Raw genomic sequence first — 19,464 nt, 5'->3', positions numbered from 1 at the left:
AGTATATAGATAGGAAAGCAACTTGTAGGTTATCACAACTATATCTTAATTTGTATCAGTGCCAGAAATGTTGTTTCTGAAGAAAGAAAGTAAAAAGAATAAAAGTCAGCATAACTTTTTAGAGCTGCAAACCACCAATTTAAAGGAAAAGAAATAGTAAGCATAATATCCCCATAACCAATGTCTCTTTACCAGTGCCATCAATTAACTAATCATTAACATTTTCTAATGATTGTGGATTTTGTATGATAAATAGCTTTCCATCTGATTTGTTAGTCTTGGCTCATTTGCTCATCCCGTATTAGTTTTAATAGTTAATGAATTGAAAAAGAAAGCATTTAAAATAAGGATTCTGAGCCCCAACCAACGGAGCCACCAACTGAGAGCCTGGATTTTGGTCTACTAGGTGTTACTGCACAGGAGATTTTTGTCTCCTTATACTTAACTAGAGGCCCAGTGCATGATTTTTGCGGTGGAGCTGGGTGCCTGACCGCTGGTGCCGGAGCAGACAGGCACCCAGCTCCCCCACTTTTGATGGTCTGCGGCCGCTGAGGGGGGCTACCCTGCTGTTGAGAGGTGCAGGGGGCGGGACTCCCACCTCCTGCGCCTCTCAACGGCTGCTGTGGGGGGCTGCCGCGGACACCTGGCTACCCTGCCGTTGAGAGGCGCAGTTGGGTGTCCGCGGCAGGCCCCCTCAGCGGCTGCGGATCTGGCCGTTGAGAGGCACAGGGGGCAGGAGTCCTGCCCCCTGCGCCTCTCAACAGCAGGGTAGCCACCCTCAGTGGCAGCGGATCCATGCCTCTCAATGGCCGGATAGGCCACCCCGAGTCCCGCCCCCCAGCCTCCCGCCGCCCAATCATGGGCGTAGTGGAGTGATGGTAATTTACATATTACTCTATTATTAGATAAGACTAGAAGCCCGATGCACAAAATTCGTGCAAGAGTAGGCCTTCCCTCTGGCACCCGGGACCCAGGCTTCCCTTGCAGCCCCCGCTTCGACTAGATATCCGGTCTAATTAGCATATTACGCTTTTATTATTAAAGATTATTGCAAAGTTTGGAGGGGAGGCGGTGATGTAGGGATTAGTCTTAAGAAATCTAAACAACACATGAAATGCACTTACAACATATGAGGGAAGTCTCATGTAGGAGAAAGAGTACAGATTTTTTGTCAGTTCCGAGTTTAAATCTTAGCACAGCTATGTACTGGTCAGTTGCTTTTGGACATATCACTTAATGTTAATAAATTGTAGGTCTTTTCTTTTTTAACTGATTTTTTTTTTTTTTGCAAGAGACTTATGAAACAATGGCACATTTTTATTCTCTCTGAATGTTGTTCCTAGGGAGATAAGATCTTTGGGTCTCTCCATGGTAGCTTCAGATAGCATTTAGTATTTTTATGTAATTTGAAGATTGTAGCAGTAATATTATTATTCTTTATAAGGTCAGAATCCCTGCATGTTCAAGGCCCAGGTTTGAGTTGCATAAGATTTACATTTCATAGGAGGATATAAAGCTCTTTAAATATTGCTATCAGAGCCTGAGTTAACATGTGGTATTATGAAAAAGTCAGTGCTTTACTAAGTCATCCAATATGTAAGACCTGATTCTGCAGTGTAAAATAAGAGAGACAAAAATCAACAGCAGAGGTGGCCCTGTGTACACAGCAGAAACTGCTGCAAGACATGGGCCTTGGTCAAAGTACAGCTGCTTATCTTTCATCAATCTAAACTTCCACAAGTTCATTGTTTCCCATCCATAGCAGCTCCAGGGTGAGGTCATAGAGTTTACATTGGTCATAAATCCAAGCACCTTTTCTTTCCCAAAATAATAGCAAAAATAATTTAGTTACATGTATTAAAGTAGCTGTAGAATTTCACATTTATTTTCCTGTAGTAAGTTCACCAGCTACACTCTTCTTAGGAACAAGATAAACTAAATCTTTAATTATTTTCTATGTTACATTATAACCACTCATGCTTTAACTCTAAAATTACTGTTTTATGAGTTTTCCTTCATTTTATCTTTTTGGTCATTATATTTCTATTCTGTTATCTATAATTTGACATTTCTAAGAATCAAAGTGATAAAAAAAATTTTTAATGCTTTTCCAGATTAGCATTTACTGGTATTGGAACTGTTAGTCATCACATTATTAAATAATGCACACTGCTTTAATCTTCATTCATTTCAGCACATATTTGTTGAGCCCTACTATGTACCAGACACTCTCCCAGGTGCACATCCTTCAAGAAGCTTATATTCTAGTGGGAATAGAAATAGTATTTTATAATATTCTTTATCTTTTATTAAATGTTCAATACCTTTAACTCTGTTCCCTCTTAGTATTTAAAAAAAATATATTTTTTATTGATTTCAGAGACAAAGGGAGAAGGAGATAGGGATAGGAACATCAAAGAGGAGAGAGAATTATCAATTGGTTGCCTCCTGCATGCCCCCAACTAAGGATCGAGCTTGAAACCCCAGCATGTGTCCTGCCTGGGAATTGAACCATGACCTCCTTGTTCATAGGTCAGTGCTCAACCACTGAGCCACGCTGGCCGTGCCCTTTTTAGTACTTAAGAAATATATTTGTTATTCAATATATATTACAAAGACTATATATGTTTTAGTATCATGCTTTTCAGATATGTCTTGTACAGAAACTGTTTTCAGAATTCTTGGGTACCAGATGCAGTTCTTTTTTTGTACTGGATGTATATATGTCCTCGTGCAAATTCCTCAATTTTCTGTGTGCATAAGGGGGGGGTACCAATAATGCCAACCTCAATAATCATAATGTTATACCCCTTGTTAAGAGTAGAAATTATATCAGAAATCACTCAGTTTTCACTACCCAGTGAAATTATTTGCTTTTGTCCTATCCTTTCTCACCTCCTTTTACAATGGAAGCAATGTCTACATTATGTTTCTTCCCACCAGTGGATGTATGACTGTAATTCTTCAGTGATCCCTTAGCACATCTTCAGCTATTCTGTTTCTATTTACATTTAAACATGTGTGTCTCTCCTCTTGAAAAAGCAAAAACTCATATTCATCCAGTTGCATTTTTGCTTTCCTCCCTGTACACTTAAGTTGTTTGCTTCCTCACCTTGTAATTCACTATACCCTCATTATGCCCACTCTACCTTGCCAGTGTCATCAATAAACGCCTTATTGCTAATTCTAGTGGATCTATAATCCTTACCTGTAATTTCATTTTATTATTATTATTTTTAAGGTGAGTAGAGCTACAATGACTTAACGAGAAAGTTTGGTGTTCTTAGGACAAAAAAATTCATTAATTCATTGACAAATATGTCAAGCACTCCTATAATCGTTGAAGATACAGTAGCTAATAATATGAATAAAAGTTCATATATTCTTGGAACTTCAGATAGGATGGGTTTTAGATAAAATGACCAGGGAAGGCCCACTAAGAACATGACTTTCGAGTAAAGACCAGAAGGAGGTAAGGGAAGGTTACATGCAGATATCTGGGGAAGAGAAGGCCTGGCAAACTGTTTATTTGGTCTTAGCAAAAATACTTTTTTGTGGCATGAAATGTTTTTATAAAGATTCTTGTTCTGTGGTAAAATGGAAAGCTGGGTATTTTGGGGTATGCTGTTAAAAATTGACTTACATTAGGATAAAATAGTATTTTTCATAATTTAATTTCATAGATTAAGTATAAAGACAAAAATACTAAAGTTAATTTTATTTCACATTTTCTTAGAATCTAAATAGTCACATCCTTTTGTAGATGGGCAATTTAGATAATGACATCTTTATTCCATAGAGAGTTGTGGATTTTTTAAAATAAGTGGAACATTGGCTGAGGTAACATAGTACAGCTCTAGGAGACTCTTTTTTTTTTTTAATAAATCTTTATTCAGATTATTACAATTGTTCCTCTTTTTCCCCCCATAGCTCCCCTCCACCAGGTTCCCACCCCAACCTCTGCCCTTACCCCCCCCACACACTGTCCTCATCCATAGGTGTACGATTTTTGTGCAGTCTCTTCCCGCACCCCCCACACCCCTTTCCCCCTGAGAATTGTCAGTCCACTCCCTTTCTATGCCCCTGATTCTATTATATTCACCAGTTTATTCTGTTCATCAGATTTTTTATTCACTTGATTTTTAGATTCACTTGTTGATAGATATGTATTTGTTGTTCATAATTTTTATCTTTACCTTTTTCTTCTTCTTCCTCTTCTTAAAGAATACCTTTCAGCATTACATATAATACTGGTTTGGTGCTGATAAACTCCTTTAGCTTTTTCTTACCTGTGAAACTCTTTATCTGACCTTCAATTCTGAATGATAACTTTGCTGGGTAGAGTAATCTTGGTTGTAGGTTCTTGCTATTCATCACTTTGAATATTTTTTGCCACTCCCGTCTGGCCTGCATAGTTTATGTTGAGAAATGAGCTGATAGTCGTATGTGTACTCCCTTGTAGGGTAACTAACTGTTTTTCTCTTGCTGCTTTTAATATTCTCTCTTTGTCTTTTGCTCTTGGCATTTTAATTATGATGTGTCTTGGTGTGGCCCTCTTTGGATTCCTTTTGTATGGGATTCTCTGCGCTTCCTGGACTTGTAAGTCTATTTCTTTCACCAGGTGGGGGAAGTTTTCTGTCATTATTTCTTCAAATAGGTTTTCAGTATCTTGCTCTCTCTCTTCTTCTGGCACCCCCATAATTCTGAAGTTGGTACGCTTGAAGTTGTCCCAGAGGCTCCTTACACTATCTTCATATTTTTGGATTATTTTTTCTTTTTGCTTTTCTGGTTGGGTGTTTTTTGCTTCTTTATATTTCAAATCTTTGACTTGATTCTTGCGATCCTCTAGTCTGCTGTTGGATCTCTGTACATTATTTTTTATTTCAGTCAGTGATTGCTTAATTTCTAGTTGGTCCCTTTTCATATCCTTGAGGGTCTTGCTAAATTTATTGACCTTTTCTAGAAATTCTTGAAAAAACCTTATAACCGTGGTTTTGAACTCTATATCCACTAGTTTTCTTTCCTCCATTTCTTTCATTTGTGACCTGTTTCTTTGTCTCTGCATTTTGGCTGCTTCCCTGAGTTGATAAAGTGGCTTTGTGTTCTAGGCGTCCTATAGGGCCCAGTGGCTCAGCCTCCCCAGTTACTTGAGGTGGACACTCTTGGTGCACCCCTTTGTGGGCTGTGTGCACAGTCTTGTTGTAGGTAAGCCTTGATTGTTGTTGGTATCCCTGGGAGGAATTGACTTCCAGGCCAATTGGCTGTGAGGATAAGCTGTGTCTACGATGGGAGAACTTCTGTGCTGGAGACACCCTTATGAGGCAAGACTTGCTTCAGTGGGGCTTTGGTGCTCACTGAGTCTTCCCCCAGAGTGTGTCCCTTATGGATCTGAGGAGTTGTAATCTGGATGGTCCTACTCTGACCCCTGGGTACACTGGCTCTTGGATCTCCAAGGAGGTGCTAATTTAGCCTCTGCCTGAGGCCACCCAGCAGGAGCTACGGAGAGATCTGCAGATTCCTCTTCTTTGTTTGGGTTTTGGAGGTGCCCAGATGAGGCCCAGCTGTGAAGCAATGCAAGCTTCTGTGCGGCCTTGGGCCTTCTTTTGGATGTTCTAGGTCTCTCTGGCTCAGCTGCAGTTTGTTAGTAAGTTTAGTTTTCAAAGGACCAGGCCATTCATATGCAAAAGCCTCTGCGCATAGCTGGGGTGGGGCAGAGTCTCAGGGTGGAGCAAACAGCAGTGGCTTTCCGTCAGCCCTGCCCTAAGAGGCCCCCGGGTCTCAATGTCCCTTGGTTATCGCTGCAAGCACCTCTGAGAGAAAGCCACCCTCAAGTTCCGCCCGCTGCCAGACAGTCAAGTTTCTCCCCGTATGTCTGGATCCCCAGAGTCTCTCCCCAAACTGGAGTTCAGAGCAGTCAGGAGCTTGTGTCTCCCTCCGGATTGAAAAAGCCAGCCGCATACTCAGTTGCCAGCCCTCTTCATGCGCACACCTCCGTACCTCTGCACTTTACTTCCGCAGCTCCTCTGAGTCTCAGTGTGCTTTTCTCTTCCCTTCTAGTTGTAGAATTTCCACTTAGCCAGCCTTCCTGTGGTATTGGATGATGTTAGTTTTGTCTTTTAGTAGTAGTTTTTTTTTAATTTTTAATCTTTATTGTTCAGATTATTACAATTGTTTCTCCTTTTTTTCCCCCATATCTCCCCACCACCCGGTTCCCCCCCCCTCTGTCTATACCTCCCCCCCGCTGTTCTTATCCATAGGTGTATGATTTTTGTCCAGTCTCTTCCCGTGCCCCCCACACAGTCACCCCTTTCCCCCTGAGAATTATCAATCCACTCCCATTCTATGCCTCTGATTCTATTATGTTCACCAGTTTATTCTCTTCATCAGATTTTTTATTCACTTGACTTTTAGATTCACTTGTTGATAGATATGTATTTGTTGTTCATAATTTTTATCTTTACTTTTTTCTTCTTTTTCCTCTTTTTAAAGAATACCTTTCAGCATTTCATATAATACTGGTTTGGTGGTGATGAGCTCCTTTAGCTTTTTCTTCTCTGTGAAGCTCTTTATCTGCCCTTCAATTCTGAATGAAAACTTTGCTGGGTAGAGTAGTCTGGGTTGTAGGTTCTTGCTATTCATCACTTTGAATATTTCTTGCCACTCCCGTCTGGCCTGCATAGTTTCTGTTGAGAAATCAGCTGATAATCGTGTGGGTACTCCCTTGTAGGTAACTAACTGTTTTTCTCTTGCTGCTTGTAAGGTTCTCTCATTGTCTTTTGCCCTTGGCATTTTAATTATGATGTGTCTTGGTGTGGTCCTCTTTGGATTCATTTTGTTTGGGGTTCTGTGTGCTTCCTGGACTTGAAAGTCTGTTTCTTTCATCTGGTGGGGGAAGTTTTCGGTCATTATTTCTTCAAATAGGTTTTCAGCGTCTTGTTCTCTCGCTTCTTCTGGCACCCCCATAATTCTGAAGTTGGTACGCTTGAAGTTGTCCCAGAGGCTTCTTACACTATCTTCAACTTTCTGAATTCTCTTCTCTCTTGCTTCTCTGGAGGAGTGCCCTTTGCCTCTTTGTATTCCAAATCTTTGAGTTGATTCTTGCGTTCCTCTAGTCTGCTGTTGGGTCTCTGTATAATATTTTTTATTTCAGTCAGTGTATGTTTAATTTCTAGTTGGTCCTTTTTCATATCCTCGAGGGTCTCATTAAATTTATCTGCCTTTTCCATGAAATTCTTGAAAAACCTTATAACCGTGGTTTTGAACTCTATGTCCATTCGTTTGTTCTCCTCTATTTCTTTCATTTGGGATCTGTTTCCTTGCCTCCTCATTTTCGCTGCTTTCCTGAGTTGGTTGGGTAGCTTTGTGTACTAGGTGTCCTATTGGTTCAACAGGTCAGCCTCCCAGTTACCTGAGGTGGAAACTCTTGGTGTACCCCTTTGTGGACTGTGTGTACAGCCTTGTTGTAGTTAAGTCTTCATTGTTGTTGGTGTCACTGGGCAGAATTGACCTCCAGGCCAATTGGCTGTGAGGACCCGCTGTGTCTATAACGGAAGAATTGCTGTGCTGGAGACACGTTTATGGGGCAGGACTTGTTCCAGTAGGGCTTTGGTGCTCACTGAGTCTGCCTCTTGAATGTGTCCCTTATGAGAGTGGTTGAAATCTGGTGTCGTCTCACACCAACCACTAGATACACTAGTGTCTGGATCTCCAATGGGGTTCAGATCAGCTACTGACTGAAGCCCCCCAGCAGGAGCTACAGCAAGAACTACAGTTTTCTCCTCTTTGTTTGGGCGGTTTTGGAGCAGTCTGACTGGAGCTGCAGTTAATTTGGTTTAGCTGCCACAGAACAGGCCATTTATATGCAAAAGCCACTGTGTGGAGCCTGGGCGGGTTTGTAGAATGTGTGGGGCGGGGTCTCTGGGTGGGGTGGGGTCTCAGGGCGTCACTAGGCTAGGTCGTGGCAAACGGTGATGGCTGCCGTCAGCCGTCTCTGCCTTTCCGCGTTTCCAAGTCCCCGTGTCCTGCGCTCCAGCACAGTAAACACTGATTGCTGGGCGCACCTCTGCAAAAAAGTCACTCTCACTTTCCGACCCGATGGCCGAGAGTCCAGCTTCTCTCCGTAGGCGTCCCCCGCGTGTCCCCAGAAACTGGATTTCATTGTGATCGGGATCTTGTCTCCCTTCGGTTTGAAGAAAAGCCGCGCTCCCAGTCGCCCGCCGCCAGCCCACTTCGCGCGCCTCCGTACCTCAGCTCTCCAGCGTTTGCGCTCCTTTCTCTTCTTAGTTGTAAATCTTCCACTCCGCCAGCTTTCCCGTGGTTCTGGGTGGTAGACGTTTTGTCTTTTAGTTGTATTTTTGAAATTGTTGTGTGAGGCGGCAGTTTAGTTGTTTAACTTTGCCGCCATCTTGGTTCCTCCCCTGGGTCTGTTTCTGACACCCCCATCCATCTAGTTGTAGTTTTGAAGTTGTTGTGCAAGGCCGCAATTTCAGGTGTTTACCTATGCCGCCATCTTGGTTTCTCCTAGGACAGTGGTTGGCAAACTCATTAGTCAACAGAGCCAGATATCAACAGTACAACGATTGAAATTTCTTTTGAGAGCCAAAAACCAAATTCTGCACATGGGCCACGAAGTTTCAATTGCACTGTACATGCACGCCTGCACATGGTATTTTGTGGAAGAGCCACACTCAAGGGGCCAAAGAGCCGCATGTGGCTCACGAGCCGCAGTTTGCCGACCACTGTCCTAGGAGACTCTTAGCTTAGTGAGGTTCAACAGCTTTTTCAGGAGGAGGAATTTTACCATTTGTACTTATATCATTTCAGCAAAGTGATTGATCTTTCGAGAGCAGTAAAACTATACATTCACTGTATACTATGCATTATATTAAAAACCCTAATTTATTTAAATGAGAAAGAAGCCTTAAGAACAGCTTTATGGGATGGCTCCAAAATTTGGGAAGTCGCGTGTGATTCAGAAGGGGTCTTCCTAACTCGGATGGAGTTCAGTCTAGTTATAAATAACCTAGAGGCTCGATGCGCGAAGATTCGTGTAAGAATGGGCCTTCCTTCCCCTGGATGCCGGCACCGCCTTTGCTCCGGCCCGAAGCCACCTTTCCGCCTTCCCACGCTGCCCAGAGGCCTGGAGCGATTGGGGTGGTGTGGAATGCCTGCATCCTGCCCCTGGCCGCTCGGCGCCTGTGTATGCAAATTAACCTGCCATCTTTGTTGGGTTAATTTGCATACTCACTCCTGATTGGCTGGTGGATGTCATGAAGGTGCGGTCAATTTGCATCTTTCTCTTTTATTTGTGTAGATTAATATGATTTCTATACCTGGTTAGTTTTTCGAGAAACCCAGCTCAAAAATCTTCAGCATTCAGATCATAAACTTGCTTGTAGTACACCTCCCTCTTCTTCTTTACCACTCACAGATATTAGGGATTTTTAAAAGTACTGGAGACAAAGAATAGGCAGTGGCATAAGGTTCATTGAAATTTAAGAGCCCCTAAGGGGCAGTGAGAAACATTTCTCTGAATTTTGTGGATTTTAAATTTCTTTCCTTGAGCATTACTATATTAATTACCACATATGTATTGCTTATCATCTATAAGCAGGAGAAGGAAACACTATAGATCTAGAGAACATTTTATGGTTTAATTTGTATGGCAGCTCATATGGAGAATTGAAAAGGAAGAGGAATAAGTTCTTACTGGGCTTGATAAGGGCTCGATCTTTTGGAATGAGGTGCTTACATAGCAAGACTTGAATAAGGTTTTGCATGTATTGTCTAGACCTGAACAAATGCTAGTGCTACTGCTAAAAAGCATGTGTGACCAGTGGACAAAAGGAAGTGCTAAATTGACAGGTATCAATCTTATTCCTGAGTGTACACATCTCCCATATTGTTATCTCCCTGATTTCATCCCCTTCCTGCCTGCTTAGGACCTAAAGGAATTTTCATATCTCCAGTAGATAATATTTTTGGTCCATTCCAGCCAGAGTCTATGATTCTTTTTTATTGTGCTATTGATAATGTTATTGATGAAGATAGCGTCCTAATTCCAAGTCAGGAAAGTAAATGAAAGAGTGTCATTTCCTAACCATTTACATGGGAATTTGTCATGGGATTATTCAAGAAGAGAGAACCCATACAAAAAACGATTTGGGAGGGTTACTTTTTAAAAATGCCTTATTTCTAGCCATTCTCCCCTGACCAGTTTCAAAAATAATAAGAGTTCATAGTTGTTTAATAATAGGAAAACCTAGCAAAGCAGAGTTCTGTAATTTTGTCATCTAGAAATAAACACTGCTACATTTTGATGACTATCCTTCCCATATGTTTTCACTACACACATATATTTAAACAATAAGCCTCATGCTATATGTACTGTTTTACAGACTAATTTAAAAAGCTGTATGAATAGTTTCCATGTTATTAAATATTCTAAAATATTTTCAATAGCTGCATTATAATCTGTTGTATTAAACAATATTTGTTTTACCAATCCCAATCATTAGATGCTAGCTGGCTTTCAAGTTTTTGCTTTTATAAATTACACAGAAGAGAACCCTGCATACTTCTTTCGAGTACTTCTCTGTTTTTGTTTTTTTTTTTTTTTGGGGGGGGGGGGCGGGTTTCCAGGATAACAGTAGTTTCATGTGTGTAGTATTTTTAGTTGTTTCACTGAAACATTTGCTAGAAGAAGGAAACTAATATTTATTGAATGCTCATTTACCAAATACTGTGCCAAATGCCTTGGAGTATTATATTTCATGGAATCTTTAGGTTTCATCCCAGTTTTATAGGTGAAGAAATCTAATGATGTTTTAATTTACATACGATGTTTTAATTTATTTTTGGCTTTGATATATATTACAATAAGACTTAATATCTTTGTGTTTTACCTAAAAGGTTTTAGGTCTAAAAATTAATTGGCATTCTTAGCTTAGGAAAGAAACGTGGATGAGTCCCTTGAAAATGTTGGATTTTAGTCATATGACCACTGTTACAGGTTATTACTTTATAAATGACATTTTATGTTTAAATTAGAAGTGGGTAATAATTGTCTACAAAGTGAAATGGTTTCCTTTCACTTTAAGTTTCAGGCATAGATTTTTTCCAATCCTGCACTTGTAAGATCTAAGAAGTGAAAGTTGAGTGATACAAGGATAAAAAAGGTTGCAGAGGAACGGTAGGAGCAGTGAGATGTCATGATATATGCTTTTGCAGAGCTAGTTTAGAATCTTTGCCTATTAGCCCATGTAATGTACCCTATTTTGATAAGTGGGATTGTTGTTTTTTAGGACCTGGTATTTGTTATCTAATGCACTGGTGTGTTGTTGTTTTTTATCTCAGTCACATCGATCAGACAACAACATGGCAGGATCCCAGGAAGGCTATGCTCACCCAGATAAATGTTACAGCCCCCACAAGTCCACCAGTGCAGCAGAATATGATGAACTCGGCCTCAGGTGAGTGAGACGCTGTAATTAGATCACACTGAATAATGCTTGTGCATTGGTAAAACTTTCTGTGGAAAACAGTAATTATTCTTCTAAGAAAACTGGATCCTAGGTGATGGTTATTTTCTATCTAGTTTCACAGGGGAGACTTACTTATTTCAAGGTAACATACTATATGCCAAAGCATTGTTTAGCCATCTATATATATAAAAAGCCATTAACATCATAACAACCAGTTGCTATGAAGCCCACTGTGGCCAGTGAACCGCCTGATCAGAGGGTGCAGCTGGCCAGCCAAACTCCTGCGGCCCCTGATCAGACTCTCCCACCCTGATCAAGGGCGGGGCCGGCTGGCCAAACACCGCCCCCCCCCCCCCCCCCGCCCTTCCCCCTGGCCAGCCACACCCCACCACCATAGGCCTGCAACCACTTCCTCCCCCCTCCCCATCTGGTCCCACCCCTGATCACACCTCCCACCCCAATAGGAGGTGGGGCTGGCCGGCCAACCTCCTGCAGCCCCCACACCGATGGGCCCCCACCACCCTGATCCGCCCGCAGCCACTCTTCCTGGTCAGCCCCACCCCAGATTGGCCCCTCAACCCCAATCGGGGACGGGGCCCACTGGCCAATCGCCTGCAGCCGCCCCCAAGCCTGCCTGGCCCCAGTCAGGCCCCAATTGGGACTGGGCTGGCCAGACCCATCCATGCACAAATTCATGCACTGGGCCTCTATACATAAAGGGGCTGATGTCTAAAAGGCAACAGATTTTAAAGTTTTAATTCTGGAGTATCTCAAATTCCTGTATTTGTTAACTTTGACATGTTTGTGACTGTGGTCTTAAAGTTGAAGGTTTCCCCCTTCCTTTTGTGGTTTGGATTGGAAACCAAGCTATGGTGTTCCTAACGCCCTACCTTTTAAAGCAGATATTCTATCTTGAGATTAACTGGACGATAGAAACTTATAAACCCCAAGGCATTTTTCTTAGGTCTAGTACGTGTTATTGAGCATGTTTCCATCTTTTTCATAGGAGATAAATCTGAGTATAAATCTTAGTTTCGTTTTTTTTGCCTTTTATTTGGCAAGTTACTTAAATCTGCTGTTTTTCTCATTTCCATAATGAGGAATGACATTGCCCCTTCTTATAGAGAGGAAGTTATTAAAGGAAATGATACAATACATATAAAGCTTTTATTACAACACTCTAGAGGCCCAGTGCACGAAATTTGTGCACAGTGCGGGGGGGGGGGGGTCCCTCAGCCCGGCTGCACCCTCTCCAATCCAGGACTCCTTGGGGAATGTCTGACTGCTGGTTTAGGTCCCATCCTAAACCGGCAATCAGACATCCCTCTCGAAGTCCATGACTGCTGGCTCCTAACCACTTTCCTGCCTACCGGATCGCCGCCTAACAGCTCACCTGCCAGCCTCATGGCCCCCAACTGCCCTCCCCGGCTGGCCTCATGGGCCCCAACTGCCCTCTCCTGCTGGCCTGATCGCCCCTAACCACCTCTGCCTCAGCCCCCACCACAATAGCTTTGTCCAGAAGGAAGTCATATGGTTTAATTAGCATATTACCCTTTTATTAGTATAGATAGTAGGAAGTAAGTAAAGGCTTATTTCCTTCTAACCTAGTAAATTAGATACTGTTAGTTTTTTTCTTCTCTGTTATATGGGCCCAAGTTCATAGCTACTCCATTATGCATCTTTGTGCGTATTAGAAAAAGGTGGCCCTTCCTCTGGGCAGATGCAACCCCATGCCTGGCATCAGGGACTGAGGCATTTGAGCTGGATTTCTGACCACTCCTCTGCCTCCCACACTTTGTCCCCTTTGCTTAGTGCCCTGGTTTAAGGCACAGATGGCAACAGTAATTGGCAGTTCTTGCCTTCATCAAGGCTTTCTTCTTCATAGCTCATACATCTTCCCTATCCAACAAACTGACCAACATAATATTATAGCTGCACTATAGATTTTCTTAGCAGCAGCAGCCTTTGGAAAGGGATTGATGGAAGTGGGGAGGGTGGTGCAGTTGGTTGACCAGGAGGATTCCTTGACTTGAGAGTGTGAAGAATTTGAAATGTCTTTGCCCCTGAAGATGATGCCAGTGTGCTAGAATGTTTTTACCGTTCTGTCACACTCTCCCCTTCTTTTGGTGGGTTAAACACGTTTTTAATGAGTTAAAAAAAACAGCCCAGCCAGCCTGGCTCAGTGGTTGAGTGTCGACCTATGAACCAGGAGATCACGGTTCGATTCTTGTTGGGGCACATGCCCAGGTTGTGGACTCGATCCCCAGTGTAGGGCATGCAGGAGGCAGCTGATCAGTGATTCTCTCTCATCAGTGATGTTTCTATTTCTCTCCCTCTCCCTTCCTCTCTAAAATCAATAAAAATATATATATTTTAAAAAGAGTTAAAATCTGAAAATGTAAATGTAGACAGGGTTTGTGAATGAGATTTTCTTACTATAAACTTTGTTTATATAAACTCTTGAAATAAGATTCATTCCTTAAATCTTCCATTTTAATTTATTTTAATAAGAATTAATTTACTTATTCTCAGAATCTGTTTTATGTGTGACATTTAATTTAAATTTTAAAAATTTAAAAGCAAAAATTATGCAAGTATTTATTGACTAATATTTTTACTTGGCAGCTTTTCTTTTTAATTATCAGATTTCCAAATACAAGTTGTAAAAACTGCCTTGTAGTTATAGTTCAAAGAAGATGATTGAGATTATTCATTTTTGTCACGTTCCATCTAAAATTATACCTAAGAAATTAGTAACAAATAACTCCTACTCTCCTACTGGAAGAGTAGGCATTTTGCATCTAGAATGATTAATTATTATTCTTTTGGAACATTGGTGTGTTGTTGTTGTTTTTTTATTAAATTTTCTAACAGTAATGGTCAATGGAAATGGAAATCTGTAATCAAATTCATGTTAAAAATCAAAAGTATATATCAAATTGGTTTTAGAATATTTGTATATTTTATTTCAGCTCTAAATTTTAATTGTAAAATATGAAATGTGTTTATTATATACTGCATATAAATTAGTAGGCATGCTTAACAGGTGCATTTTTAAAAATTAATTTATTTACAGATGGCATACAATGTTATATTAGTTTCAAGTGTACAATAGAGTGATTAGACATTTATATACCTGACTAGAGGACCGGTGCACGAATTCGTGCACGGGTGGGGATCCTCAGCCTAGCCGGTGATCGGGGCCAATTGGGGCCAGCCGGCAGGGGGGAGGGACCGCGGGAGGTTGGCTATGGGAGTGCACTGACAACCAGGGGGAAGCTGCTGTGTTGAGCGTCTGCCCCCTGGTGGTCAGTGCGCATCATAGCAACTGGTCGTTTAGTCGACCAGTTGTAACGGTCACTTGGGCTTTTAAATTCTATATAATAAAAGGGTAATATGCAAATCGAACAGAGGAACGACTGGTCACTATGACGTGCACTGGCCACCAGGGGACAGACGCTCAATGCAGGAGCTGCCCCCTGGTGGTCATTGCGCTCCCACAGGGGAGAGCGCTGCTCAGCCAGAAGCCAGGCTCATGGTTAGTGAGCACAGCGGCGGTAGTAGGAGCTTCTCCTGCCTCCACGGCAGCACTAAGGAGCAGTGAGCCGATCAGTAAGGAGCGAGGGGTCCTGGACTGCTAGAGGGTGCAGGCCAGGCTGAGGGACCCCCTCCACCCGCGCGCCCCCCCCCCCCCCCAGTGCATGAATTTCGTGCACCGGGCCTCTAATTAAATAATAAGCGTATTTATATGCCCGGCATTCTAAGTTTATTTTGTACTATCTCATTTAATTCTCATAATGGCTATTTAAGTTAAGTGTTGTTGTTAGGCTCACTTTATATATGAGAAAACTTGAGTAACTTTCCCCAAATAACACAACTTTTAAATGGTAGAGGCCAGGATTCAAACTCTGGTAGTGGGGTTCCAGAGATGGTGCTCTTAGTCTGCATGTGACTAGGGTTAGGATAAGTGATAGAGAGTAAAGCCTCAGAAAACAGATGGGATATAGGATCTGTTAATGCACTGGAGGCACTATCTATACTAATAATAGAGGAATATGCCAATTACCCGGGATGCCGTCACAGTAACAGTAACAACCGGACAGCAGGCTGCATGGGGTGACCAGGCCAGCAAGGGGGCAGTTGGGGGTGACCAGGCCGGCAGGGGGGCAGTTGGGGGCGACCAGGCTGGCTGTTGGGGCAGTGGGGGCGACCAGGCCGGTGGGGGGTGCAGTTGGGGGTGACCAGGCCAGCAGGGCAGTTGGGCGCGACCAGGCTGTCAGGGGGGGGGGGCAGTTGGGGGCGACCAGGCTGGCTAGGGGGGACAGTTGGGGGCGACCAGGCTGGCGGGGGGGCAGTTGGGGCAACCAGGCCGGTGGGGGGGAGTTGGGGGTGACCAGGCCAGCAGGGGCCAGTTGGGGGTGACCAGGCCAGCAGGGGGCAGTTGGGCGCGACCAGGCTGTCGGGGGGGGGGCAGTTGGGGGCAACCAGGCCGGCAGGGGGGCAGTTAGGGGCAATCAGGCTGGCAGGCAGAGGTGGTTAGGGGTGATCATACTGGCAGGGGGCGGGGGCAGGTGCGATCAGGCAGGCAGGCAGGTGAGCAGTTAGGAGCCAGCAGTCCCGGATTGTGAGAGGGATGTCCGACTGCTGGGCCTAAACTGGCTGTTGGACATCCCCCAAGGGGTCCCGGATTGGATAGGGTGCAGGCTAGGCCTAGGGCACTCCACCCCCCCCGCCATGCACGAATTTCAGGCACCAGGACTTTAGTTTTAAAATATCAGTAGACATACTGGAGAACTCTTTCTACAGAAGGTGATGGGTGTGGGGATGTTGTTTGCTTAAAGAGATTTTGTGTATGATAAAATGGGCCCTGTACCTTAAAGAAGAAAGAATATTTAACAAGGACACTAGAGGTCATTTTCTTTAATGGGAAGGTCAGACAGTATGATCAGTTAGGAAAGGAAGAGCCCTGGCCTGTGTGACTCGGTTGAACATTGTCCCATTCACCAAAAGGTTACCAGTCGATTCCATCCAGGTAGGGCACATTTGGGTCGGGTGCTTAGGAGGCAATCCATCGATGTTTCTCTCTCCCTCCTCTTCCTCTCTTTCTGAAATCAATAAAACCATTAAAGGTTTAGTGAAACCAAAAAGGTTTTTAAAAAATAAAACTGAAACAGTGTAAAAAAGAAAATGAGTCAGCAAAAGTTTTAAAATGAGAGTAAGGTGTTAAATTAAGTATATGTGAAAATTCAAGTGTGGATTCTAAGTATGTTCACAAATACAAATGGCTTAACTACCAAATCAAGTTGAGGCTATTGATAAGATCGATATAGTAAATACCTCATTTTACTCTGAATTACATGCATGAGATTGTTGTCTTTCATTTCAGTAAACATTTAAATTTAAAAATAAATAATAGATTTCTACATGGTGTTGAAATGCTTTCGAATGAATGTCATAGGAATAAAATACTGTCATTTTTCTGTAGACTCTCCAGACCTACTTTTTAATGTTTGGCTCGACTGAATGATCTCTCAAGTTTTACTCCAAATCTAAGATTTTAAGAAATCCTATTTCTTTTATTCAGTCTGATAATTCTGTTTAGCCAAAATAATCAGTATACTTTGGTTTTATTAGCCATTTTTTAAGACAAGAGGTTGAAAGGATGGATTTTATTGCTGGACTGGAGACCTGTAGTTTGTGATTGCCCCAATTCTACTAGTAAGTACAAATAAAGGTGCACTGGAAAGGATTCTAGAGACAAGACTTAACTAGATCCTTTAAAGACGATTAATTTATATTCTCTGTCCATTTTATTGTCAAATAAATGACTAAACTTTGTGAAAAGAATTTGAAAGAAAATTAAATAGAAGGAATTTTGAATAATTCAGTAAGATAATGGTTCTATTTTACTTTCCATTAAAATATGTAATGATATGTGTATAAACCCTATTTTATTAAATTATTTGAGATGATTTCCCTTTAGAAGTTCTATTAAATGTGTTATGCTTGCCCTAGCCAGTTTGACTCAGTGGATAGAGCATCGGCTGCAGACTGAAGGGTCCCGGGTTCAATTCCTTTCAAGGGCACATGCCTGGGTTGTGGGCTCCATTCCCGGTTGGGGGCATGCCAGAGGCAGCCGATCAATGATTCTCTCTCATCATTGATGTTTCTATCTCTCTCTCCCTCTCCCTTCCTCTCTGAAATCAATAAAAATATATTTAAAAAAATTTTTTTAAGTGTTAATGCTTATAGAGTATTGATTTAACAGCCTTTTGATGTATGCGTGGGTCTATGTAAAATAGATCTACATACTGACTGTTAGTTAAATATTAGTGATTTTTGTTAGACATTAGAAAATAAGGACTTGGGGATAGAAAAGTGGTATTTCTCCTTTAACCAGATTTATTTATATGAAGATATTAAGTTTTTTAGTAGTAGCTTGTTAACAGTGACCCACAAGATTGCTGAATCTTAAAGCAACAATAAAGTCAGGAAAGTATACTCTGTGATAATTCAAAAATAACTTGACACCAAAGAGTGTTTAGGAAAATTAAAAATCACAAGCTCTTTTACTTGATTTAAATTAAGCAAAATCAATTAACCCAGTTATGTATGCTTTTTAAAAATGTAACTTTGATAATAGTCTAAAGTCAAAGGTCATTATTACTGTACATTTTAAAGGATTCATTATATTTATGTTTTAAAGTCATTTTTTAAAATCAAGGCCCAAATCCTACCAATGTAGCACTTTCAGATTTCCCGATAAACCTGCATGGGATCCCTAGGAAATACCCCAAGGTGGGTGTAGAAAATGCTTTCTTGATGCAGACAGATGATACACGTTAGAGGAATGTGCTAAACACTTTCATTGCAGTGGATGAAATGCTGAGGAAGCCAGAGTAGTGCAGAACTGCCTTCATGTTTCCTGCTGTATTACTCCTGCTTTGTGTAATCTCTGTCAGCACAGAAGACCTGATGGGAAAGAGAATTTTTTACCAGGGAAAATGACAGAATAGATGTGAAAAGTAAAAATGACAAAAGTATAGGGTTTTTCACTTTAAAAAGCACAATAAAGGATAAGGATGTGTGAGAAGTTGGAAAGTTGACAGCAGGTTTTAGGAATTTGATAATTCCTACTTCATGTGTTATAGTTCACAAACTTTGAAGTTCTACTTTTCATTTTTGGAGTAAACTGAAATGGAATCAAGAATAGGGGATAAGATCAAGGGTTCTGAGAGTCTGGTGGGCATGGATTTGAATCCCACATTTGTCACTTACTGCCTATAAAATTTTTGGACAAATTACACTTACTCTTCCTAACTGTACCTCAGTTTCTTCACCTGGAAAATGGGGATAACAATAATATTACACTGAACTTACAGGGCTATTGTGAAGATTACATGACACTATTTAAGGTAATTGGCACATAGTTAGAACTTATTAACAATTTACAATGCTTGGTATAATATATTGCATATACAGTAGATAAGTAACTGATCTGATTTGATAGTTTACAATTTAATCAGTTTGTATGAACTGGTAGCCACTGTTTATTTAAAACTAGGAGCCCAGTGCACGAATTCGTGCACCTTGAAAAGAACTGTGGGCCACGAGGCTGCGGTAGGCACAGGAGTGGGTCTTGGTCCATCCTCCGCATCCCCACCCAGCCCCTCCCCCCGTGGCCCCGCTCCCGCCACCACTGCTCCCACATGCTGATGGTGCAGAGTGATTGGGGCCAGTGTCAGCAGCGGTACGAATGTCAGCGGGTGCAAGCAGCGGCTGCTGCGCCGATTGCCCATCAGGAGCAGAGGGAGGTGGAGAAGCCCTCAGGGTGATCAGGGCCGGCAGCCGCTTCTTGCACCCGTGGTGGTGCTGAGTGATTGGGACTGGTGCCAGGCACGGGCAGCGGGTGCGAGCAGCCGCTCCGGTGCCAGCTGTGGGTGCAAGTGGGGCTGGCGCCGGCAGCAGGTGCAAGCACCGG

General features: G+C 42.2%; 1 protein-coding gene across 13 annotated transcripts in view; it reads left to right on the top strand.

Annotated features, from left to right (window-relative positions):
• The window catches only part of YAP1 (Yes1 associated transcriptional regulator), a 130,454-nt gene that overhangs the window by 51,232 nt on the left and 59,758 nt on the right, over positions 1-19,464 (top strand). For all 13 annotated transcript variants that reach the window (XM_054725454.1, XM_054725463.1, XM_054725457.1 and 10 more), the window contains exon 3: positions 11,356-11,471. In XM_054725454.1, the coding sequence (XP_054581429.1) occupies positions 11,356-11,471 (116 nt within the window). The remainder of the gene's footprint in view (positions 1-11,355; positions 11,472-19,464) is intronic.

The sequence above is a fragment of the Eptesicus fuscus genome, chromosome 13 (assembly GCF_027574615.1).
Source record: "Eptesicus fuscus isolate TK198812 chromosome 13, DD_ASM_mEF_20220401, whole genome shotgun sequence".
Taxonomy (NCBI): Eukaryota; Metazoa; Chordata; class Mammalia; order Chiroptera; family Vespertilionidae; genus Eptesicus; species Eptesicus fuscus.
The sequence above is the reverse complement of the archived record's forward strand: the minus strand, read 5'-3'. Positions and strand labels throughout refer to the sequence as shown.